Raw genomic sequence first — 27,338 nt, forward strand, 5'->3', positions numbered from 1 at the left:
GGTGCTGGGCCCCAGTTCGGACTCACTTGTCCTGTCCTACTCTCAGTAGTACTCAGAAGACCACATGGTGCGAGGACTGAACAGTTGTATTTCAGTAAAAGCCTGGCTTTTCCCTTCGTCTGTCTAATTACTCATGTCCTCTTGAGTTTATGACCAAGAAACCATTTTTGGTTATAGCATTTTGGCAAATACGATCCATTGTCACAGCCACTGTTTCTTCTAGTATTCAGGTCTTTGCTACACATTTGACATGGGAATTGCTTTACACAGCAACAGGGAGAAACATCTATTTCTGCAAACTGTCACTCAGGGAGCTGCTTAAAATTTGACAGCACTGAGATTATTTTTATGATAAAATACTAAATCATTGCCAACACAAAGGTGAATGGTTCAGGCTGTCAATCCGAAGTCTCATAACATGCACAGAAATATGGGGTTCAGCGGGCCAAAAGGTATCTAACAAAACATTATTAAAGTTAGAAAATTAAGTAATCTAAAGCAAGGAAACTCCAAGATGAATTGGCCCTTCCCAGCTCCAAGCCACCCTTTCTTTTCAAAATTCAGTTTATCTAGTCTCGTCCTTATTGCCCCAGGTCATTTTGTCTCTTCATTTTGTGCTGGTGGCTTTCTCTCAGGTAATGAATACCAAATGAGAGAGTCAGGAGTGAGGGAAGCTGATGGCTTTTTGTTTAAATTCTGGGAACATTCTCAAATCCATAAAGGAACACTCCATTGTGACGCTAAAGGGAGAGTAATCATCTGTGTGCTACAGTTTTTCTGAGCTTGGTCATTTTGAGACAGATTTTCATAGCCACCTCTCTTATTTATAAAGGCCCTAGATCAAAACCTACAGACACTAGAACTTCTTATAGAAAAGTTTGACAATTATTTTTATATGGGTGAACCCATTTCTTTTTCCCCAGTCTTTTTCTTGGAAATTACTGAACTGTTTGGCTAAAAGGTTCCATTGAGCAAAATACCGCCTGAGTCAGATAGCATGGAAACTATCACCACTAATGATTAAAGTTTGGCAAGACTGTAAATAGCAGAGTCCAGGTCTCCAAGTGAGTCAATCTTATAATACATGGGGCAGTCAAACCATCCTATATGATAAATTGTCATAGCTCCCGTTGTACAATTTGAAAGCCTCTGATATTTGTGAGAGACAGGTTGGCAGTATAGCCCTTCACTGGTGAGCACAGCACCCCAAAACCATACAGCAGCTGCTGGTAGACCTGGGATGGCACTCAGAAGGGCTGACCTCAGATTTCCCCTGTAACCACCGACTGCCCTTGGTTTTGCTCGACTCAGTGATGCTTCCTCTCCCTCAGTTACATCACTCTCCCATACTTTTCTTCTCTGTTGTCTCTCTCTGACTTCTCTTTCCCTTTTTCTTTTTCCTTGGTTTCCCTTCTCACAGAATTTCAGCCTTTACCCAAATACTCCCATGATATCTGACTGAGAGTTTGGCTGCCTTAGATGAGAGGTAGGGTTTCCATTCTAGGAGACGACAGTGCTGGGCACGTATTCCCTGCCCACTGTCACTCTCTTCACCTCACAGTTCTTGATTTCTGGTAGGCCTCAGGATAAAAAAGAGGACAGGTTGGATTGCTTTCTTGGTGGCTGTGGGAAGAAGAGCTGGAAGCCTGGTCTAGTGTCTGTAGGACTTATTTATATGTCACATTCCACGTGGTATAGGAAAGTAACATTTAATATGACTGTAATCTCCGGTTACATTTGGCATTTGGCAGTTCCCTGATTGAATTGCATCATATTTATGTTGCCTCAGACAAGTCTTAATTATGAACATTTTGATTTTCCACCAGTTTTCCCAAGAAGTTCACCATGCCCACATCAATCAGATCTGAATTATTTGAGCCCTTCCACAAATGTGCTTTTTTTGGTTAGATTGAGTGTGTCTAGGTTGGATGTGAGGCTTTCCAATGTGACTTCATTTCCTAGTAGGAAACAAGCACAGGGATTCAAGGTATGTCCCACTGCCCAGCTGAGGGACAGCATCTCTGGGCAGCAGCTCTTTGCAGACAGGCCTGACTGATGAGTTTGGGCTGGCAGCAATGACATGACTGGGCACTGCGAGGGGTGCGGGGTCAGCTGTGAAGAGCTCTGTCCCTGAAAAGGGAGAGGTCTCTGTCATTCCCTCCTCCTCAGTGGTGTCTTATTTTGTGAGCACCAGGAGTACCCGTGTGCAGACTGCTGGGGCACAGCCAGCAGAACTGCTGGCACGGGTGACCCTCCAGGGGCTTGTAAACCTCAAGAAAATTAAAAGGGAGAACAGTGAAGATACTGAGGCACCCCAGTAGATTGCTGGGACTGAACTGGAGATAATGAATCACAAAAAATCCACATGGCAGACCTGATCAGGTGTTTTGTCACTGCAGTTCCCAGGCAGTGGAAAAGCAGAATGGACCCATGTGATGTCCAGGTCACAGACCAAACACAAGCAGCTAAAGACCTCTCTCTCCCTAGAAGCAAAGTGGCTGCATTTGCCAGGGTCCCATGCCAGCATTAATGCTCCCTTCCAAGTGCAGCTGGCTGGCTTTTGGTGTCTGTGTATCTTTGCCACAGGCAATCCACAACTCCCAGATAGCTGGGGGCCCTCTGCATTGTGAGATTGCTTTGCTTCCCACTTCCTTGCAGAGGAATTGGCAGGAGCACCTATAAACTTACGGCAGAGGCTGAAATTTTCAGTCTGAGTGGGTTCTGACTTGTAACCTTGAGCTAATGGGAAAACATACATAGAGTTTGGCAGGCCAGGTAGAGGATTTTGACCTCCAAGCCTTTGCCTCTTTGTAAGTTTTGCCTTAGAGATGATACGGCAGCAAAGCAGGGTGGGGATCCCTTCTTGCTCTACCTGAACATGTCCTAATGGGATAGATATCTGTGCTTCCCAGACCTTTTATCAAACCTGCAAATGTAGCCAGGATAGCAAGCCTGAACTTCCAAACAGTCAGAAGCCAAGATCTGAAACATCACAGGACTTGCTTAAAACCACAAGGTGTTTCTCAGATGTTTCCTCTGGGCACTGAGCTTTTATTTCATATTCAAGTGGAAACCAAGAGGAACATATTCTTTCTAAAAGAAACCCTGAAAATATTTCACATGATCACTAGATTCCAAAAGATTAAGAATAAAACATAGAGTCACGAAGGCTTTCAACTCTCATAAAAGTCTGGAAATAACTTATTTTAATTTCAAAACCCTCTAAGCTATAAAAGGAAGATTTTTGGTAAAGCAACTCTGACTCATTCTAACACATTTTCTCTTCATTCATACGTTCTTTTGACTCAGACTAAAAGACTTGGATTGCAAAGCCTCATGCGTGTGTGTTCTTTTTTTTTTTTACTTCACAGCTTTTTTTGGGAAATACCTCAATGAATACAATGGCAGCTACATCCCTCCTGGGTGGAGAGAGTGGGTTGGATTAGTGAAGAACTCTCGCTTCTATAATTACACCATTTCTCGCAATGGTAACAAAGAGAAGCACGGATTTGATTATGCAAAGGTATTTTCCAGGCACATAAATGCCACATCATTAATCCATATAAAAATAACTTTCAGATAATTAATTAACCAGATAATTAATTAATTAAACAACTACAACCATAAAATTGAGATGTCATTTTCTCTCCAGGGCATTTCAGATCAATTTCCACCTGAGAATATTAATCACTCAACAGAAGAATGTTCCCAAGGCTCTTCAGTGGAGCCTGGTGATGCCTCCCTCTTTCCTCCCCTCCTTTTCTCCCTCTCCCTGACAGAATGATGTTTTGGTGGCAGAAGAAAGCAGTAAATAAAAGCCTTTCCCAAAAAGAATTGTGTCACTTGCACTACTGAACTTTAAAGTTTGCTGAGTGTTGTCAGTTATTACCCACAGAAGAGCCGTGGTTAATGTTGTTTTCCATTATAGAGTGCACACCGAAGAAAGGCTGTGTGCCTGTGGTGTCAGACTCCGGATATGAGTATGAGAGCAGATAAGGGCAAGAACAGGGCTGTTGGAAAAGTTCAGAGCTTGTTTGTGCTCTCGACAAAGTGTGGAAAGTATGCCAAGGGGATCTGCCCACTGCCATGAAGTTTCTTGGAAAGGCTTAGGAAAGCAGATCTCAGACAGACCAGCCTGCAGAAAGCAATCTGGAATTTCCTCAAATTGCAGCTCAAGGAAGATGATACAGATGTTGCAGCTGTGGTTTCTGACCCATGTAATGAGTTTTTATTGGAAGCTAGTGACGCCTGTTTCTGATTTTCCCATCCATAGAAACTACATTATACTGATTATATATTTATATAGAGTAAAAAAAAAAGGAAATATAGAATACTGGTTGGTTATACATTCCTTACACTCCCTGTGTATGTAGCTAGAATAAACAGGGAAACAGGAGGGGAGTAGATGCTTTGGGAGAGCAGTCATACAGGTGTTTCACTCAGGCCACAAACCCAGAAATTATCACAGCCCTGGTACCTCATGCTCATTATCCATTTTGGAAACTAAAGGATCACTCACTGTCTCATCCATGTGCTTGCAGGGTTTGTAGCAGCCAGGGCTACTGTGCGTATTCCAAGTGTGCTGCAGGAGAGGGGAACGGGCAGGGGACAGGGAGCGGGTGAGCAAAGAGGTCACAGCTGGTTGGCTTGTCCTAGCACTGACATGCGACACAGACCTTGTCCCTCAGGCTCTGCTTTTGCAGCTGTTCAGGGCCTCGAATCCACAACATAAGATTAGTCATGCCTGGAAGTGCTTGAAATTACAAACATTGTCTCAGCACTTTCTCAATGAAGCTCGAGCTAGACCTCCAGGCCAACAGAGAATACTCCAAGGTGGCAGGTGGTTTAATTTAAGTTTTCATCTTTTTTTCTTAGTTCCATTTCCTCCCTTTTCCTTGTAGGCTTCCATTTGCCACCTTAGCTGTGGCTAAAACCAGTTTATTCGCAAGTTGCAACCTTAATCTCAGCAGCTGCACTGCTTAAAGTTGCACAATTAAATGAACAGAGCCTGCAGGAATTCAGCTGCTCCCTGCATTCTCATTTGCAATTTCTTTGATTAAGATTTTTTGCAATCTGTTGCCTGTTGTAGCTGTCTTCCGCTTTGTACATATGCAAAAGTATAGTCTGAACAAAGAGTGTGCAATAAAGGTTTATGTAAACATAAAACCAGATTAAGATTCAATGTTATTTCGGAGCCATTACCTTGTGAGATGTTTTATCAATGAAATTTAAGAAACATATCTTTGTCAGTACAGTCAGCCATTTTAAATGTTACTTAGCATTATATTACCAAGTCTGGTAATCAAATTTACTTTATACTTTCTGTTGTATCTGATTTGCAAAATACTGTCTTATTTTATGTGGCATTGCCTGCTTAAGAAAGTAATTACTGCCCAGTCTCCCCTATGCTCCCTCAAATCATACATCTCTTTGATGGTATGCTTTTACTTCCTGATCTGAGCTTTAATGAGGACTTGAAAAATAACATAATAACATGATAGTATGTGATCTAATTAATCATGCACTTTGTAACTTTTGCTTTGTGTTAATCGTATGTTCCAGGACTACTTCACAGACCTAATCACTAATGAGAGCATTAATTACTTCAGAATGTCTAAGAGGATATATCCCCATAGGCCCATAATGATGGTCATCAGCCACGCTGCACCCCATGGCCCCGAGGATTCTGCGCCGCAGTTCTCTGAGCTCTACCCCAACGCTTCACAGCACATGTAAGTGAAACTCACACACTGCCAGACCCGCTCCTTGGATCTGCTTCTGCGAGGAATTTGTTTATGGAGACAGCTCAGGAGCAGAGAATTCAAATATAAGACACTCATGTAAGCAGAGAATGTTTGCTTGTTTCTTTTGCTGTGCTTGTTCCTTTTGCGGGGGAGAGTGACAGCTCTGACCATTATTAAAGCAGAGAGAAGCTCTTTTCCTCCTGGGAAGTTGTGGGAGATTAAAAGGTCAGTATTTGGCTTTGTAAGGGCAGCTTCTTACAATACCCTGAAAATATGTAGACACAGGTCAGGATCTGTTGGAAAGATATTACTTCCTTCGTTTCCCTCTAAGATATGTGCTTCCTGGGCTCTAACTAACTGAATGCATTGAGAGTGAAAACACCCTTTTGAAGCTTTTGAGAGCACCAGATTTGTTTATAGACTAGATACTGGCAGATTCCCAAAATAGCCTATCAGACTGCACTTTTAAATAACACGCTTAATCTTTTCTGGTGATTAAACTATAACAAAAAACCCCAACTCTTCATTTTGTTTCTAGAAGAAAAAGCAGCTTCAGGTAAAAATATGTGGAGAGTCCGCATGTGTCGATTCCTCATCTTGCTTCCTACCTTGAATATTCTGGGTCCTTTTCATTATAGTGAGAGGCTATGGAAGATTTCCATTGCACTTGTGATTCCCATGGGTTTGTAGACCAGTCTTTCCATTTGTTCTGAAACAATGTATTTGGACATCTTTAAAAAACAACCTAACAACAACAACAACAACAAAAGATCACAAAAAACATCTTTATAAAATATTTCAGCTAGATTGTACATTTATCTGTCCTCTCAAAATGAGGATAAATCAATTTCATTAGACAGTGAGAAAGCTCCTTGGTCTAAAAATTGTATTTTGGACACTTTGCCATAGTTCACATATTAGGATGGTTTTTTGACTTACATCAAATACTTTAAAATTTCTAGCGGTAGTAGTTACTGCATGAACTGCGTAGTTAAACTGATCACTGGTTGGGGCTAGAAAGAGATTTGCTGTTCATGGCACGTGGTTACATTTTTGTTGTTTTGCATCTTTTATCCTCTTACTGGCTGTTACTTTCTAGATATGCCAGTTTCCCTGACCTTATAATCTTATATTCTCCATGATCCCACATTCCTGAGACCAGACTTCACAAGTAATGCAAACCAGTCAGCAATATTTTGTAGTTACGTAGATATTCAGAGTAATTTCTACCCATATAGGGAACTAATGAAGTTGAGATTTTAGTTGGTAAATAAGGTAGACATGAATACATGAAACCTGTTATATTGGGTTGTGTGGAAGAATGTTCTCAGTCCTGAATTATATGCTTCAGCAGAAAGTAGCAGGGAACAATGGTGGAGCAAGGGGGAAAGACAAACCACAATTTTTCCCCCTGTTTTTCTGGCTTCTGAAAATCATGAGTTTAGGTGAAGCACCCAGGTCACTATGCCCCATTCTCTTTGCATTGGTTTAATCTCTTTTTAAACTCTAGTGGCAGCCCCGCCATCCTGTGGCAACGAGTTCAACGGTGTCACTTTGTGCACTAGGGACAAGGGGCTACTTTTTATTTCCTTCTGAACCTGGAGCTTCATTATGCCACCTGTGTCCCCTACTTCCCATTCTGTGAGGAGTAATGAATAGTCACTATATCAAATTGAAAGGATTTCTCCCATGTCTCCTTTCAGTTGCTGCTTTTCACTGCAAGAGAGTTATATCTATTTGTTCTCACTCCATTCAACAGATTGTCTCCCATTTAGTGGCACAGACTGCCTGGCCTCAGGCAAGCCATCCTGCCTGCTGGGGGACCATCCATCATACAGGAGTGCAGGATCCAAACTGCTTCCGCTTAGCTGTGGGGACGGTGTCTGAGAGAAAAGCACTGAATCATTGGATCTCACCCTACCTCTCCCCAGGCCAAAGCAACTCATTTCAGGCTCCTTGCTCCCTTCTGACAAGTGCTTGTAGGAACTTGCTTTGGTTTATCATGCTCTTGACACTTTCTGCTCTTGGTGTTTTCAGCCTGCTTGTTTTCTGGCTTGTGCTGATAGAACAAAAGGCTTTACTTAGTCTCGAAATTTTTAACTGCCTCTCCACCTTATGTACAGATTATATGTCACCTGCAAAGATTCAGCAAAATTCTAGCTAAAATTAATTTTTATTTGTGTGGACTCCTGGGGTCTAAGTACCTTGCTCTGCTAGGCTGCTTGTGAGAGCACTCAGCTGTGCTTCTTCTTTTGTTCTGGTGTTGTTGATTTCTTGGCAAGCTTCTTGCAAAGAGTTTTTTCTTCAATGACCTCAAGAGATCCTTGCTGGCTTGTTTTGTGTTTCTTATTGCACTGACTGACTGCATGTGTTAAAGTTCAGTCTGCAGACTGAGAAATGAGACAAATTGAAGATAAACTGCTAATTTGGGTTTGGGTGGCTGAAGATTCCAACTGATTTCTCTATCAAAAATATGAGCAACGTGCTCTGAAAGATATGAGAAGTTCTCACAGAAATATTCTGTGTTCCCTATGAAAACAGAACAAGAACAATAAAATCCCTCCTGCCAAGGTTTGTGTAATTTGAACATTTAACCCTTAGGTTTTCTTCCTTGGTGGTCAAGCACCATTTGAATCTCTTTCCTTCTGACCTTGGGTGACAGCCATCTGACCTTGGATTTTGTTTTTAAAAATGTAGTTGCTGTATCATGTTACTGTAACGCCTACCTCCAACAAAGAAGGGAAACCAGGTCAAAAGCTGCTTGCTGGCTTAACAAACTGAGATGGAAGGTTATACCTACAAACCAAGGATTAAGATAGCCTGTCAACCACATGTAAGAAGTTTTGCTTAAGAGAACAGTAGCTGAAGCAGACCCTTAAATTACATGATGTCTCTTTGCTGGTAAATTGCCTGCTAAAGATTGAAATTCTGCCTCCATAAATTAAAACAAAACAAAACAAAACCAACATCAAAAAACCAGCCCAAAAGTTTGTTTAGAAGAAGTTTTCCACTGGCACATATAAAGAAGGGAGTGGCCATGGCAGGAAATACTCCAGTTCAGGGAGAGCTCTGCCCTCAAGTGTGGGCGTCTATTGGTCTCATTTCCTCGCTTATCAACATGGCAAGAATTAAATCAAATGAATGCAGCAGCAAAGTCCTTAAGATTTATGAAAAATACATGAAAGACAAAAAGAAAATTAAGAGTCGCATGCCATCATTATGTTACAGTCCTGTCCTCCTCAGCACAAACAGGCTCTGGAGTGGGATGGAAAGTCTTACAAAGACAAGAACAGTAATGATGTGTACACTGTTTACTTATTAAGCGATTCCTGATAATTCTTATTAACTCCAGTTTAAAATCAAACACAAACTATATCATATGGGAAGCAGCAGACTCTTTATTGTTTTTAAGCATCCATTCTCCCCTCCTACTCTCCCACTTCTCCTCTCCATAATGTATGTCCTATTTCTGACATCTAAAAATATTTCTGAAGGTTTATCCCGGCTGCTATCACCATAATAAGTGAAATATTTTCTGAAAATAAATCATACTAATGCATGTACTCTAACTATCCCCAGACATTATTTCTGTGAAAGAAAATGGGACTAGAGAAGATGAAAGCAATAGATAGATTTTTGCTGTGGTAATGAACATTGTCTGTTAGGGAGCTGGGTTGTTAGACCTTTGTAAATGTTGTTGTTAAATGAAGTTATGTTACAGGACAATCTTGTTTCATCAGACAGCTGAGCAGGAAAGCTTTGACTCAAAGGATGCTGTGATGAAAGCCTGAATTATCTGTTATGCTCTGGGCCTCTGGCACTTTAACTTCCCTTTACCTTCCAGTGTGAACCAGTCTTAGGGGGACTGTGAATCAGACCTAGGCTGTTTATAAGCTGTGAAGTAAACAAACATGAGAAGCAAAAATCTGCAGGAGGCAGGTTTACTGAAGAATGTAAAAAATGGAAATCTGAACCACTGCTGGCTGTGCTGAGTTAAAATACTTGGGCTGGCAGGAGGACTCACAGCCATATTTTATGACTACCTGGAAGCAATCCTATTGCCAAGCTAGAAACATTAGGAGGAGCAGATAAAAATGGAATCTGATCTGTCTTGGAATAGATGAGGAAACTTCACAAGCTAAGGAAAGGTAGGTAATATGAAAGGCAGAAGTTTATATTTCCATTTAAAGATCGTATGAAGAGTGCTGATATTCCAGGTGTGTAGGTCTGCAGTAGTGAAGTATTGAAAGAAATGACGTAGCTCTGGATCCCCAGAGCAGTCTTCAGTGTGAGCTTGGGGTGTGAGGTGGCTGCATCTGGAACCAGTGAGGCCAAGTCTCAAACATCTGTCAGTAACAATGGCACTTGTTGTAATGTGGACACAGGGCCATTGGTGTGGGATCATGCATTTGCATCAGGAATAAGTCTTGACATGTCAGTGTGCAGTGCCACTTCTGGCCCAAGGCCTGCTTGGACTCCTGACTTAGAGATAAGTGATCACAATCATCACACGTGTCATTGTGAGTGTGATTTTAAACACAAGGCAAGAAGAAATGCTGTGAAATAGAAATGTATGTAAGGCTCTAGTTGCACAATTAACTTCTGCAGGAGCTACAAGTGATGTTTCCTAAATGAAAAAGGTGTTATATTTAACAGGCAACAAGTGTTTCACTTCTTTATTCTAAAATATAGCAGTTGTGTTACACTTGGGGAGTGAAACTCTCATACCCACATACCCAGATCTATAAATATCACTGGGTTTAAAAGAGTCCCATTTGAAAAGGCAGAAAAATAGATCCAGAGTGGTGAAATTCAACTTCCCATTAATAATGACCATGGCCACTGGTTGTGGGTTTGTTGGTTTTTTTTGGTTTTTTTTACTTTTAATTTTGCCCAGAACCTAGGCTTCCTGCTTTCCAAGAACAGTGTGTAAACCTGGAAGTCTACTTTCCCTGGAAACAAAGAATTTGCTTCCTTTGTTTATTTTCACTTGAAGAAACCTGACCACTTATGCCATGTTTGCTAATCATATTTCAAAGAATAATAGAGGTGCTAATTCTGTACAGAAACTATTCATTTTTCTCAATCAGTTTAACCAAAGGTATTACTTTAAAATGTTGTTGACTTTTATTTTTATGAAATGAAAATGTTCTCGGGGTATCTAAGTACTATATTATTTTCACTAACTGGAGTACTCACAATCCAAACAAAAGATTAGCCAAACACTTTTGGGATGAAACCCCCTGAGAACTTTATGGAATTATTCAAACCCAACATTTTTAGGCAGAATTTTTGTGAACATAATTTCTTTTGTTGAATAGAAACAGGAGGAAATTATGAGGTTGTAAATGGGGACAAACACAGATTTTTACTATGAGCAATTGAACAAATGTTTGGAAACATACTTGTTTCTCTCCACATTATCCCATCTGTTAGAGACATATATATTTAGATTAATTTTTTAGAAAGCAAATGTTAATTTAAAGTAGTACAAAATTCTTGAAGCTCTTAAAACATGCTGTACTCTCTCAATCCTTTCTTAACTGTAAAATATCTTTTTGTAATAATGATTTGCAAAATGGCTGTATTCCATTTATTTGATTAAATATGACAATTCAGTTCAGTTACTAGTAGAAGCTAGTGAAATTTGGTTCTGAATTATTCATTTGGGGACCCCATTTTAATAGATCCTCAAGTACAAGCACTCGTTTTTGGGGTTGTTGGATATTTTTATTGTTTCTTGCCTAACTTAAAGGTATTGTGGTACCTTAAAAGCCAAATAAGATGCATTCTTAATTTAGAAGTTCAAATTTAAAGGTATGAATATAGTAAATATGTTGTCAGAGAGAGTTACTGAGGCCTTTTGATTACATCAGTGACTGCTAATATTACTCCTTTTCTCACAACATAAGTATCTACTTGAACTGATGTTTACAGACAAATTATAGATTTTGTAGAGAATCTTTCTTTAAAAATGCACTAGTGCTTATGAATATTTATTCTTTCCATAGTCTATAGATCACTTGATTATCACTGTAAATTTCTCTGTAAACTCATTCACATAGGTGACTGATTACAAAATCTCAGAGTGAAATGTTCTCATTATGAGTATGCGTTTATGGGAAAGTGCCTATGCTCAGCATTTGTTATTGTTACATAACAGTTGGTATTTTTTTGTTAGTTTAACTGAGGGTATCAATTCAAAATTTTAAGAATCTAATGTCTTCCAGTGCCAGAACAGATCTGTTAGGGAGTGCCAAGTGGTCTCTGTGTATTAAGTTCCTTTCAGTATGTGTTGGACAAATAAAAGCGAGTAACAGAGCAATCTAGATTTGCCAAGTTACTATATTCTACAAGAATGACAAGTACTACAGTAGCAACTTGCCAGACTTAGAGGCCATGGATAACCTGAAAATGATGGGCTACCTGGCACTGTCTGCTGATCATGGATCAGCTAATGTACTCAGCACAAGATGGACTCCATGACTGAGAGGAGGCCATGGAAGACGTGGCACGCATCTTCAACTTCAAACTTCCAGTGCAAAGAGGAATCAAGGAAATCTAGATTGCAGTGATACTTTATGGCAGTACTTGTCAATACAGACAAGTATTGACAAAATTGGAGGAATGGAAGCAGTGATACACCATGACATAACTGATATCTCCAGCTGCTTCAAGAAAAAAATGTTACAATAAAAAATTATCACTGACCAGGAAGAGCTCTGTCTACATGGAAAAGTTTTCAGAAGTCAGCAGTATTCTCCCTAAGATTTATGTCTGCAGTGTTTGGTTGGTTGTTTGGTTTAATTTATACCAAGAAAAAAAAAAAAAAGGTAGATAAATTTGAGGGAGATGTCAGATCTTGTGCCTGGTAATCAGTGCCATTCTGGGGGGTACACAGGGAACGTGTACAAGGTGCGGGGTTTTGGAATTCCTTTCTGTCTCTTCCTTAGTACTCTTTCTCCAACATTATAGACCCCTGTTTCACATCTATCCATCACCCAGTGACACTGGATATTTCACAGAAGGTTCCTGTTCCTTGAATTGCCTGGGAGGAAAATTCTGCTCTCTCTCTGCCTGCTGCATTTCTCACCCAGAAAATTCAAAATGCATTTGGAAAGTGTCTGTGAAAGGTTTTAACTGCCCTGCTAAACCCTTGAGTGCTGCTTTTTAAAACTATCCATTATGTGGAGGAGGCTGCTCACAATAGCCTGGGAACACAAGACCTGAGCCTGCTTCAGCAGCTGGCTCTCCTTCCTGGCACAGCAGCAGGCTGTCACCACACTGCCAGAGGAGCGCAGCTCACAGCCACCTCATCCCTCTGTGCCTGGGGCACCCAGGACCCCACTGGAAAAAAAAACAGGGTTTTACTAGGAGATGCTGATTAATCAAAAATGAACTCTTTCATGGGAAAACATCTTGTCTGACAAACTTCCAAGGAAACAGAGAAAAAATTTGCACTAAAAATATCCTTCTTTTCTGTCTGATAACTGATAAATGGTAGGTGACAAAATTCCTAAGTCTTGCTTCTTCAAGGGTCTCCCTCTGCTAGGACTGCTGGCTAGCAGCAACACAGAGGCTGTGCTCCTGACATAAATCTTATTAGTATTATGACAGTATTCATTTTAAAAATCAGACTTCAACCATGGGAAATTACAAAAACTATGACTTTTTAACATGAAATAAAAGATTTTTCAACAGAAAAGGAATTCTAGTTTATACTTGTCTTTGCTCAGTAGGGAGCTAACCTTTTCATACTTCTTAATCTAAATCAAAGTCCCGTGATACTGTTGCATCACTTCTCTTTTCCCTTGAGACTAATGATTAAGTAGGTTAGTCAAAACTTGCTGTGTGTATTAAAGGCATACTTCTCAAATTCTACCTAACTTCTCAAATAATGCTCTCCAGTTAGAATGTGGACTCCACAAATTTATTGAAGTTGACTATCAGTTTATTATGTTATCCTTTCAGCTGATTTTTGTCCTCAGAATATGTAGTTAAAGGTTATACATATGATACCTGATATAAACATCAACTGCTTCCACCATTCTGGGATCACATACAACCACGTAAAGAAAAATGAAACCTAAGTGAAGGACTGGTCAAAGGTGTGACTCTAAGTTATACAGCATTCTGATATTGTTCATTTAAGAAAAGACATCTACACATAAATATTTGGCAGGAAAAATGTACCTTTTGTTAACACACATCTTATAATTTTCAGTACCTAAACAGCAAATGAATATTGAATTTCATTTTTCTTGTAAACTGAAAAGAGAATAAAAAGAATCAAATTAATCTAGTCACCCAACACAATCAAATTAATCTGATCTCCAAATCTCTTTATGTATAATTTTCAAATGTAATGCTGCAGTTCATGTATCACGTACTGCAGTGTACTAGAAAGGGGAGAAATAAAACCCAAAGAACTTAACGAAAATGACAAAGCCTAGATTCCTTCTTTCTAGAGAACGGAACTGCTCATATGTAGGTGAAACCATTATGGGAAATGGATATTGCTTGGTTTCTCTTCACCTTGTAGTTGTCATGTATGCTAGGCATAAAAACAAGAATGATGGAGAGCTTTTGTAACATGTTTCTCTGTAGAGAAAATTTACTTGACACATTTTTTGCCACACATTTTCTCCCAAGGTGATATCTCTGGGAAAATATTCTTGTTTCTTATAGAATATCTTTCAAAAATACATTGGCTGTGGATAGAACACCACTCTTAAACATGTCTTTTGATGTTTGTACAAACTCCTAAAGCATCATTCTTTGCTTTAGATAGGACTCTGTGCCATACTTCTTAGTACTAGTATCAATAGCGGTGTTAGCTCAGTTTTGTTGTCATGGTTCATTTTATGCTTGTAATGCACTGTGCTTTGCACTCACATTGAAAATAACACTTCAACAGTACTTAGTGTAGAACTAACTGTAACGCTGGTGGTGTTCTATATACTGACTACTAAATTTCTTTATCCCACTGGAAATACCTTTCTTTGACTTTTGTTTAAAGGTAATTTCTCTACTGGAAGTACCAGGGCAATATACCTTAATATTAAGTAAGCAGTCCTTCTTCATCTCTAACTTCCTTAATTTTTCTCATCTGTATACAATGCACCATTCAGATAAGCCTTTTTAATGATTGCAGGTTTGCTCAAGAAATAGATTTTGGCAAATCCCAAATATTGACATGGAACTTGTAGTGGTCTTTGAGTCTGAGAGAAAGCTTGGAAAGCAAGTGGTTAAAATATTTTGGGAGGTGATACATGACCCAATGAATCTGGAAAGCCGCTGAAATGATGTTTGTTGATATTTGTCAGATACCACATGGAATTTGTGATTTAACTGCTTATTGGCTATTTCTGTGTTGGAGGAGTTCCCATCTCCCTCTGATGCCCGTCACACTGCACAACTTTTGAGATCTGTTCTTTTCCTCCAGCACTCCCAGCTATAACTATGCACCAAACATGGATAAGCACTGGATTATGCAGTACACGGGGCCCATGCTGCCAATCCACATGGAGTTTACCAACGTCTTGCAGCGCAAAAGACTTCAGACCCTGATGTCAGTTGATGACTCTATGGAAAGAGTGAGTGCAAGAAACTGCTGTAAATACAATCTTGTTAGTTGTTAACAAAATTAAATAAATTAATTAATCCTTTCTTTACCTTCAACAACCACATTCTGGGGAAAGTCATTGTACTATGAGAAATTCCTCCACTTTTTCCCAGTGGAATTGAATTCTGGTTCTCTGCAACATGAGGCCAAGCTCTTGGCTTTCTTCTTTCAATTGCTGGTTCAAAAAACAGTGGGCTTTTTTAAAGGGAAAAGTCACTGGGCCTAGTATAAAGCCTGGTATTAACAGAAGATGCGTCACCAGTGTGTACACATGGATAGACACAGGTGCACACATGACAACTTCTATTCATTTCACACACTCCATTCACAGTTTGCTCTTCAGTTGAAATCTGGGAACTGGCAAATAACAGCAACTCAGGTGTCAGTCTACAAGTGTTTGCAGAAGTTAGGCAATGCAGTGCACTGCTAATTATAGGTAACATGATACATGAACTATTAGGTTTACTTTGTATGACTTTTTGTTCCAAAATCAAGCACCATGACCAAAGATCTTCCCCTAGAGAGATTTCTTTAAACTTTAATAAAAATTTACAGCTTTTTCCCAAGCCCACAACTATAAGGAATGGGAAAGTTGTAGACTAGCACAGTAAATCAAATCTTAGTACCTTTTCCCCTAAAGCTGTAGCAGACTTTTTTCACAAGCTGTGTTTGAGTACACAATGAGTTTTGGACATAATAAGGCAACTATCCCATCATTACCGTATTTTTTCTATTCTAATTTTCTGGAGCTGTTTAATTGTACCCTCTGTCAAGTGTGAAATTGAACTGGTACGTCGATTTTTTCACAGCACAGTAAAGGCAAGATATACAAATGCCAGTCCCCAGAATCTGTGTCAACTATGTCATTGATGCCCTGGTTAGTGCTGTGTATTTAAGGGTTATAAATGATGGTTATACACGACTCTGCACAAAACATGTTTTGCTACACTTAACTCGGAGTTCTTTCTGTGCTGGGTTGCAGTTACACCAAATGCTTGCAGAGATGGGAGAACTGGAGAATACCTACATTATTTACACTGCTGACCATGGATACCATATTGGGCAGTTCGGACTGGTCAAGGGGAAGTCAATGCCGTATGACTTTGATATTCGAGTTCCTTTCTTTATTCGTGGTCCAAGTGTGGAGCCAGGATCAGTGTACGTTCCCTTATGTCTCTAGCACAGCTGTTGAGCGTAATGTAAAATGTTTCTGAGAGCATGTAATTATCACTCTGTCTAGTTTCATTTCATAAAGGATGCCCTATTATTGCAGAGCAATGAGTCTCATAAACAGGCAGTTTTTTCACTTTGCATATTATGAATAAGTTATAATGCAGATGAGAAAACTGTAATGCATAGTCCTGTAGGGTTAGACTTGGGTTTTGCTTTTAAAAACGATATGCTCATTTTTACTGTTCACTCTGTCATTTAGCATCATGCCCTCATTGTCAATGAGATAAGAGCAGTGCTGCTGCTGCACCTCCTTGTTTAATCGTGCTTAACTTTTTCTTTGTGATGTCAGTCTGCAGTACTGGCCTGTCGTTCTGAGTTGTAGACTTCAAAGGGGGTTTTCTAAACTTAGCACTTCTGTGGAGCTTTACATCTTCAAAGCTCTGATAAGCATTAATTATCATTCTATTTCCAAGAGAATGTGAAGACTTACACATTGAACACATGCCAACTGTGACCTTTCCTGTTGATTTGCAGTGTGCCTCAGATAGTTCTGAATATTGATCTTGCTCCAACAATTCTGGATATAGCAGGCCTTGACACACCTCCAGATATGGATGGCAAATCTGTCCTAAAGCTTCTGGACTTGGAGAGACCAGGAAACAGGTGGGTCCCATGATCCTTTTTTAGCCAGTTCAGAAGCAAACACCTTAGTAAATCAACAGCTGAGTGGAAAAACAGATTCTGTGAAAATGAGTTGTGTCATGGCAACAACCACAGCTTTCCCATTTCAAGAGTCTCTTAAGTAGCAGATCTATAAAATTGCGTGTATATATAAGTGGAGAGTTGTTTTTTTTTCAAAAATAATTTGTTAACACTTACAGTGGTGTACTTCAGTGCCAGCAGTAAATGTCATTATTTTACTTTCAGGTTTCGAACAAACAAGAAGACCAAAATTTGGCGTGACACATTTCTAGTGGAAAGAGGGTAATTATTAGGGGTGAGAGAGTTTTGGGAGAGCCTGCCTGCTGGGAACACTCCCTTGTACATGCTTTCCTTTCTGCTTCCTCCTCTTCCTTTTTATGGTCAGAGAAGCAGTAAATTTTGCAAGCAAACTGACAGGCATGACTTTTTTCCTAGTTTCCCACCACTGCCTTTGCAATCTACTGTGCTCCCAAATCCCTTTCTCTGAAGAAATTTGAAAGCATATTTTTTCTGGTGATTCTCCTAGCCTCTTTCCCTAACATTGTACTTGTGCCCACTTTTGTCATTATCCGAATCATTTTCTTCCCAAATCTCGGTTTCAAATCCAGCTGTGTAGAATCCTCTTATCATCTGATTTTGTATTTTCCATATAGTATTAGAAGAATTCTTCATTTTTGTTCTAAGTAAGACTTATGTGTAATTGAGATTTATGACTATAATTGCTCCTCTCTTTGCTGATAACTCCTTATACCCTCTTACCTTGCCAGTTGTTGCGGTGAAAATTTTCTCTGGGTAAAATCTTTACAGCAATTTCCTTTTTGTACTTTATGACTTTACAGATTATGAAAACCTTGTCTGATGTATTACAAAGCAGTGCATGAAAGACACATCGTAATATGTAAGATACAGTTGAGCTTGTGCTGAGTATAAAAGTCCTGTTTTGTCTTCTGCTGTGTTTTCCAGCCAAGAAAGTATTGCTTCAAAGAGTTTTGCTTTTTGTAAAAACCTACATTTATGTATGAATGGTGCTGAACTGTACCAGTTAGACATATTTTAGCAGCACTTTTTTATCTTCTGGCAATTTTCAGCCAGTCACCTGAGGATTTTTTTCAGTATGTGACCTACATCGAAAGTCAGTAACAGAAATGCGGGGATTTTTTTTCCCTGAGAAGACATTAAACCTTCAAGTAGTTTCACTGTTCAAGTTACATTCATCCTTAGGGCTTAGAACAATGTATCTAAATCACTCCACTTTATTTTTTTAATAAGCAAATTTCTACGCAAGAAGGAGGAACCCAACAAAAACACTCAGCAGTCTAATCAACTACCAAAGTATGAGAGAGTAAAAGAATTATGCCAACAAGCAAGATACCAGACAGCCTGTGAACAACCAGGACAGGTAAGCCACCAGTAACTGCAGTTTTCTAGGTGTCACGAGGAAATACACCTTTTACACTGTGGGTCAAACGAATTTGAAGAATATGGCTTTTGGAAGGTAACTAAAAGATCACTGTTGTTAATATCTTCAGATCAAAAGAAAACCAGACAAATTTCTCTAAGCAGTGGTCAAATTCAAGGTGTTGAAGACCTGGTCCTACATTTGCTGTCTTAATACAGAGCTTTTCGTAAAACTCCCGTGCTCAAACATAACATGAAATGACTGCTTTTTCTTTGATCATGTGCATTGATAAATATGCAAGATATTTGTTAATAAGGGAGAGAATCTTTCTGAGTTGTGAAAGCTTGTATTCACTGGGCTAGTTCAGAATTACCAAAGCAAGCTGGTTAGTCCTAAGATTACACATGAATTCGTTTGCTGGGATAAACAACTGAACAGCACATCATCCTTTAATATTTATTGAAACACTTTAAATCGAAGGGTCCCCTTGCCCAGAAACACTCCCTATTTCAGGTCACTGTAAGGATTCAGGCAGAGATACCCATACCCAAGCATTACTTTTTCTTCCTGCAGCCTTAGTGATTTCAGTATAACACCTGACTCTGATACCAAGGTCTAATTGCCTGCTCATAAAACCAGAAATTACTGCACCCCTGACTACTATGCTTACACCTGCATCTCTGCAGTGCACGCACAGGAAGAGAGCTAAATTAAGAAAAGTGATTCTGACTCCAAATCCTCATCAATCCATCCTGAATTAATGCAATACCTATGATAATATATGAAGATGGATTTACTGGGGAGATGTGCAAGCGAGCTGCATCCTTCTCCTTGACACCACCTCCAGCCACGCTGGGGCACATGCTGGGGGCCCCAGGCAGTGGCTTGTGCCTGCATTGCCCTCCTTGCAGTCCATCCCCATCCGCACACACCTCCCCGCAGAAGTGTGAGGTGATTTCTCCCAGGCAGGCGCTTGCGCTCTCCCCTCAGATGTTTGCTCAGAGCGCTGCAGGCAGCCGTGGGCCTGGCTCTGAGCTCTCGGCCGGCTCTTTGGAGCGAGGGCACAAAGCCCTCTCTGTGCTGGGCCCCGCTCCGTGCCACCCATGGTGCCTGGCCCCGGGCAGGGCGCGCTCTGCACGGCCAGCCGAGAGCTCACCTGGAGAAATGCTCCGTCCCTGCCTTGCCCCTTCGCCTCCTGTGGAGTGTAGGGTTACAGTAATTCTTGGTTAATCACAGATTGGACTGGATTAATGTTTTGGCTGTCACATCCTTGGTCGGGTCCTCTGTCACGGCTCTTACCTCACACATGCTCCTTAAATGCAGCCACTTTTGAAGGGATATACACAATATCGCAGTCTCACCCAAGGGCAAAGTTTTCAGGAGTTCAAGCACTGCCATTGTAAACAGAGATTAAATTTGAAAATCTGAATGCTTTATAAAAACTAAAGGAGATCAATGAGGTAATTTAGACTGTTAGATGCTAAGATGTTTCATTTTAAAGTTACCAAATATTTTCTTTGCAATTATTCCTTATATTTCTTACTTCTTATGCCAAAATACAGTTTTGGAATAACTACTTTTCCACATATGAATAGAAAAGGTTAAGTGTCCTGACCAGATACCACATGTGTAGCAGTAGGAAACCCTGCTCACAGGCCTGTTCTCAGCCCAGGACAGTAGGCCATCCCATGTTGGTGAATCCAGTTTGATCAAAGGGTGAAGGAAGAAGGGCAGTGAGGAGGCTACAAGAGCAATAGTGTTTGATAGTGGGTCTCCCACCTACAAATTCTCATTTGAAGTCCTTTCGATGCTGAAAATGTGTTGGCTGCACAGAGCCCAGCAGGCATCCCTCACAGCTGGATGAAGGACAGGGCTGAACTGACCTCTTTGAGATGGATTTTCAGACACAGCCTTTGGTTTGTATACATTATTTTCTTTAAAAAATAGACCAAGGCTGTCCCTGATAATTCCAACATCCTGAAGGCTTCTTGCAGGGGTGCTGAAGTTAAATGTGCCTATGGAAAACTGCTGTTGGGCAGAGCATCATGAGGAGTGGAGCATCCTCCGGGCTCGTTCAGCCCGTGGGGTACAGACCCATTCCTCCCACTCCATCCGCCCTCATGCAGCCCTGGGAAATAAGGCCAGGTTCTCTCTCAAGGACAGACCACCTGTGGTGCTCACAGGAAAGCCAGCATAGAATAGGTAAAGTGTGAATTTAAAGACCAACATTGGACTAATGTGAACTTCAGTGAGGCATTGCAATGTGAAATAAGTACCTGCAGGATTTTTTTCTGTGTAGAGGAGTTCTTAAAATGAAAAAAGTTAGTAGGTCAAATAAATGTACCTTAGTCCAAAAGGTACCTTAGTTCCAATGTGCATTTCTGAGCCATCATAGTTTAATATGAGGTTCCTGCAGCAGATTTGCTCTAGTCATTTTTTACCTCTTGGAAAAGAGAAAATATTGCTGTGCATGAATTAACTTTGTTTTATCTTTTGAGATTTGTGTAGTTGATTTCAATTACATAGGTGCATATATAGAAATAAAATCTTCATTTAAATTATGGTAGTTTATAATACTTCCTACGTTTACTCTAATCAGTTGCAGTTAACATCAGTTAAATTAAAATTACTTTCACAGAATGAGTGATTGCTGACAGATTCTAAAATAGTGAAATTACTGGTCTGTGGGAAGCTGCTGCTAAATGTATGAAACTAAGAATAAGCATTTGGGGAATGAATACACCATAAAAAACTTGCTCTTAATTTAAATTTACTCTAGTCAGTACATAGTTTATTTGAGAAGGAGAACACAAAGAAGCTGAAGAAGAAAAAAATTTTTTCCTGTATTAAAATGAGGTGTGATCCTGAGATCTGCTAGTTCCAAGATCTCCAAGGCTGTGGTACTCAGGATAATACTTGCTTCAGCTTATTTTCTCTTTAAAAGAAAGGAAAATAAAGGAAACTAGCATAATAATTTTTTAATCAAAAGTTTCAAAATTCTTTTTTTTTTATGCCTAATGTGTATCTGAAAATAGATAAACCCAAAAAATGGGGTTGAAGAGAAAATACTAAACATCTGTAAAATATAAATATAAAATACTTTCACTGTTAGTTTTTAATGTATTTAAGTTTTCTAGCACCATTGACATGTTGCATCACTTTCATTGTAGATCACATTGTAGATCACTGTCCCCTTGCTGGTTTTGCATGATCCCCTTTATGGGAGGACAGTTTCCAAGCGCTCACCCACCTCCTTGAGAACATCTCATGTTCACTCCTGAGTTGTGTTCCAGCAGTCACTGACGCAGGTCAGCAGTGAGCCCATGCCAAGGAGAGGAGCTCCTGCTGAGCTGCATTAGCAGGAACAGGTCGTGGGAAGTGAGCACTCGCCTCTCCCTGGTGCCTCTGGGCTGCACCTGGAATGCTGCATCCGGGTTGGGATCTCCATCAGCAGCGGGACTTTGGTGCGCTGGAGAAAGTCCAGGGGAGGACCCCAGAGATGGGGTGGAGTTACTGAGAAGGGGCAGAGGTTTGTTTAGCCAGGGGAAGAGAAGGCAAAGGAAGAAGCTAATTGTTTCCTTTGATTAACCAATGGCTAATTAGAGAGAAGACAGACCCAGGTATGTCTTGGAGGTGCACAGCAAAAGGGCTATTAGTAAGAGACAAGTTGCAACAAGGGAAATTCTAAAGAGGTTCATGGAATAAATTGTTACCATAAATATGATTAAGAACTGGAGCCCAAAGAGGCTGTGGAAAGTCCACTCCAGGATACATCCAAACCTAATAATGTTGCTGCTTTGAGGAGGAGGATGAACTAAATGACCTCCAGATGTTCCTTCAGTGCATGCTCCTCATTTTTTGCTTGCTTAGTACCTGGCCTTGAGGATTTCATGTTTTCTTCTTCCTCCTCAACTTCATAACTTAGGAAGTGCTGTTAATTTTATGAACTTGTAAGTGAGTCATGGGTCACCTGCCCATGTCATATTTGGGTATAGACCAGAATTCAGCCTCTGTCCTGCCCCAGCTGTTGATCTCCGCTCATCCAAAGCACAGACAGTCCTGTCACATCAGCCAGATTGACTCCCCTGGAAAAGGCAGCAGGAGCTGGTGGGCTCCCTGCTCAGCTTGAGGCTTGAAGAAGGGTAGACATTTCCTTTGTGTTCCTTCCACATCTCCACATGAGAGAATGCTCAAGAAATTATGATGGGAACAGGAGGTTTCTTTCATAGTTCATATGCCAAATTTGTCACCAGCTTACATGGTGTAACTTACTGAGGTCACCTGATTGAGCCCAGTTGGTTTAGCAGTGGATACTGATGGGTTTTAACACTGAAATGGTTTGCAGGGTATTTTTATTTTTCATTGATTTATATTTACCCTCTCAGTAATAAGCTACACCACACAGAAATATTGATTCATCTGCAGTGTTCATCTGCAGCATTCAGCTGCAGCATAACCCTGCTTTTGTTTTAAAATGGGAAACAGTTGGTGTCAACTTGTAATAAAGCTTTGTTAATTTTCCAACAGAGCAGAAAAAATAACATGTGAACAAATGTTTCTCTGGATTAATACAACCTTATCATGACACAAATCTCTTCTCAGCTTTCCACTGGAATAACCTGAGACAAGAATATATGTTAGTTCAGGAGGTTTAGAGGCAAGCTGCTCTTAAATCCTCCAGCAGGTTATTTTTCTTGAACTCATTCCATCTTCTCACTCATGAAATTCTTCTGGATCCTTAGCAAATATCAAATAAAACCATGTTAACTGTGTTTTCATTTATACTTTTTCTTTCTCTCTTCCCTTACCTAAACGTGTAATTAAGGAGTTGAGTTAATTCATAAGTATTTATTCTTTTCTCTCCAGTCTGAGTCATAGGAATTTTCCTAAGGCATAATTTTGACTTCTGGGACCTAACACTCTTTCCCAGATCACAGTTACCTTATGAGGTCTGGTGACTGATAGGCTGGATGTCTCCAGTGTACTGCTCAATCCATTATTTATAATCAGTATCAAAGCCATAGCCAAATATGCATTTTCGTCCTCTTAGAAAAATTACACAAACCACAATCTATTTTTTTCATTTTCCCAATAGGATAAAAAAAAAAAAAGAACCACCCTCCCAAAATGAGGACCGTGAAGCACTGTGTTTAAAATTCCAGCTCTTAGATTGGATGACTCAGCAGTGAAACCCAGACATGGGTCTGTTATTTTATGGGCATACATCTCCTACCATCTGCTCGACACTACCTGCCAGTTTGTGAACAGCAAAGGTCTGAAACTTGTAAAGATCTGTGGCCTTCTGCCAGCTCCAATGAGCACTGACAGTGGGCAGAGCAGGAAAATGCATGGTGCTGCCCGTGTTGGTATGACACGCACGCACATGAACTCACGCTGTGCTAGACAGGTAGAACATTGTAGCTGCACCTTCCCTGTGCCCTCTTCTCATGCGTCTCAGCTTTAGAGATGCATAATATTGAGTTTCCTCCTGAGGAACTCTATCCCAAAACTACCCTGAGGAAATAATGTTTCATTTGGAGAAAATGCCTGTAGACTGTGCAGTGAGATTTTAGTTAGATTAGGTCTCAGTGTATTTTACAGTGATCTGAGGTTTTACGGGTAGTCACTGGAGACATGTTGCTGAATCCAAACATCAGCTTTGTGGTAAATGTGCAAGATTCTTCTGGCTCTGATCCAAAAAGCACGTTCTGTAGCCTGTGCTCCTATTTCTCATGTATTTTTCACCCTCTAAAAACCTAGCATAAGAATTTAATTTTATTATTGATATTCATATTTATCAAATTATCATATCAGCATTCAGTTGAAAGAATATCTATTTGCCATACTGAAAGAACACTTGTCATCAATCAGCTCACAGATAATATTGTAAAGGAAATTAGAATGGGGCTTATTAGGTGTAGTCTGGTTTGGCTCGAGTATCTATGTTCTCATAAAATAAATATCACAGACCATACATTTGTATAGGTCAGCTTTATGACCAGCTGCAGAGTATGAATAAAAACACATACATTGGTAAGAGCTGGCCAGAAGTGTCAGATGGCTGGCCAGCCACTGACAGCCAGAGCCTGAGCACCCACTAAAACCCAATTTAAATTATGCTATGGCATATTAACATCACTCATGGATTCTCCAGATTCCAGGACAACCTCCTGATACTTGTAGGAGTAAAAAAATACTTGGTGATCAACCTGTTTTACCAGAGCATTGATTCAAAGCTGTGTCTTCTTTGCTATCTCCCCGTTGATACCATCTTTTCTTAGTAATAATTCAGTGGAGCATCTATGCACAGGCTTAACTGGAAGCACATGTGTTTGGGACCAGTTATGTGCCTAAAACTAAGTGCATACTTCAGTGCTTTTGTGAACAGCCCTTGTAGCTATTCCTCACTTTAGACCCTGCAGAGTCATCCCTCACAGCTGACAGAAACATGCCTGCAATTTAGTTGCTCAAGAATTCATAGGAATTGCCAGAAATTATGATACCTCTAGTTAAAATACCACTCTGTTTATGAGTTGAAACCGAATATGAAGATAAGTTCCTTTATCTGTAAAAGTAATCTTTCAAGGCATGGTATTTCATATCTCAGCCTAAATAGTTCACATTTCAGCCTAAATATTTAAGTTTTTATCAAACAGAGAGCAGCTCTTCCCAGATTTGACAATTCTTTAAATTCAAGCAATTCTTAATTGGATATATGAAGTCTATTCTGGATAAAATCCAGAGATATTCCAGGAAGATTACTGGATTCACTGGTTTCATCTCTTTCAATGCACGACTGTGTTCAACATTTTCACTATCACCTTGCTGGTGTTCTCTAACAGAAGAACCTTTTTGGTAGAGTGGCACAGTTTTTAACAAAGCAAATTCTTTAAACCTTTATTAAAGTAACTCTATGTACCAAAAGAGTCTAGACAGAGAACACAGTTTATGCAAGAATTATTTTTAACACTTTCTCTAGTACTCCTTTGAGGTTCTCTTTTTGCAGAGTTTCCATTTTAAAGCATCCAGTGAAATAGAGTATAAGCTAAGTCCTCTGCAAGTTAAATGTTACTATGACACAATAGTAACAGATTATTATTTGCATTACTGTTTACAGCTAAAGGATTAAATTTATCCTTTTCATTAACTCCTATTTGTTTGCACCTCATAGTGGATGTTTATTGGATAACAACAGAAGTCTCTCGATGTTGAGCTGTAACTACTGGCAAGTTAATAGATTTGGTAGAGAAGGCTATGCAGGAGAAATTTTTGCAGTCTTGACCTAGGTGCCTACATTTCTAGAGCTGACAATGCAGTTCATGCATATTTTATAACTAGAGAACTGCTATAACTGTGACACTTAAAATCAATCTTGTCAATACAGCAAGAATGCAAAATTTTGTAGTCTGTAAAATTCCTGGGCAATTTCCTCTTTCTTTATTTCTTTTCATAAGCTTGTGATGTAGCTCAAAAATTGCTAATTTTTATATAGCTATTTCTGTTATCTAGTGATTAATTCCTTCATTCCTTTTTTCCTCCAGTTCCGTCCCTGTGCCTTTATCTGAAAGTATTTCTAAAGCCTGTCATACATTTCTGCCCATCAGTTCTTGTAGGACAAACTTCTTCCCTATCTGTTGAACCATGACCATTGCATTTTTTAGGAACACTTCTCAGAGACTAAGGCTTTATATAAATAGCTGCCTTTGAATATATTCATGTTGTCAGACTCTGGAGGATGATCCAACAGAAAGTGGTTCAGTTATGAGAGAGTGGTGCAAAACTTGGGATCTGCCATTACAGGCAGTATCTACTCAGCTCCAAAATGGATGAGGAGATTTTTTCCACAAAAATGCAGCAATTCCAAATTCCCTGAGTGAAGCTGGCAAACCATCCCTGTTAAACAGCTGCACTCATGTGCAATGTTGAAGTACTGCTGAGATGAAACGACCCAGATAAGTATTTCCAGGGGCATTTGACGAGCCTTGGTCAGGACCAGGATTTGGTTCTGCTCTATGGGAATGCGCAGAGGACATGACCTCAACCAGCAAACATTTCTCAGTATTCAGGTCCAGTTCAGCAGAAATGAACTGCTGCTGCTCTCTACTGTTTACCATAGACAATTAATTACAGGGCACTTTTCAATATGTTGTGTGACACAGCCTCTTCTAATGGCCCAGAGAAAGCGAAAGCAAGACAGCTCTGATTGCAGTAGCACAGCCCTGAACCAGACTCCTTTTCCAGCATTATCACATCAAGTCCCCTGGCACTCCCCCAGATCTGGTTGCCGCTAATGAAGGAAAACGGTGCACACATATTCAGCCTGTGACGGTATTTCCATCTATACTGTTTTCAGATTTAGAACATACCTTTCGAAACAGGAAAACAGGGAAATGAGATCTTGAGGACATGTTTAAATTCATGAAGTCTTCATTTTTCAGGCCTTATCTTAACATTCCCTAGGCTGAGCAATAATACTCAAAGTCAGTCATACATCACAAAAATGAAAAAGCACCTGTAAAAATATTGCTGCTATGTTATATTTCCGGTTGCATGTTTTTCGAGGTCTCGTAACTTTGTGATAAAATCTGACAAGGTATTTAACACTGACGTGTCTCCTGCAAATACTAGGTGTTTACATTTCATAGAAACCTTTAGCTTGCCTACTGTTGGGACACTTTTCATGACTTGTCTAATT

General features: G+C 39.9%; 1 protein-coding gene across 8 annotated transcripts in view; it reads left to right on the plus strand.

Moving 5' to 3' along the window:
* SULF1 (sulfatase 1) overlaps window positions 1-27,338 on the plus strand; it is a 193,823-nt gene that overhangs the window by 136,385 nt on the left and 30,100 nt on the right. For all 8 annotated transcript variants that reach the window (XM_038129787.1, XM_038129792.1, XM_038129788.1 and 5 more), the window contains 7 exons: window positions 3,372-3,523; window positions 5,563-5,732; window positions 15,190-15,340; window positions 16,352-16,527; window positions 17,077-17,205; window positions 17,470-17,526; window positions 18,514-18,643. In XM_038129787.1, coding sequence (XP_037985715.1) covers window positions 3,372-3,523; window positions 5,563-5,732; window positions 15,190-15,340; window positions 16,352-16,527; window positions 17,077-17,205; window positions 17,470-17,526; window positions 18,514-18,643 — 965 coding nt within the window. The remainder of the gene's footprint in view (window positions 1-3,371; window positions 3,524-5,562; window positions 5,733-15,189; window positions 15,341-16,351; window positions 16,528-17,076; window positions 17,206-17,469; window positions 17,527-18,513; window positions 18,644-27,338) is intronic.

The sequence above is a fragment of the Motacilla alba genome, chromosome 2 (assembly GCF_015832195.1).
Source record: "Motacilla alba alba isolate MOTALB_02 chromosome 2, Motacilla_alba_V1.0_pri, whole genome shotgun sequence".
Classification (NCBI taxonomy): domain Eukaryota; kingdom Metazoa; phylum Chordata; class Aves; order Passeriformes; family Motacillidae; genus Motacilla; species Motacilla alba.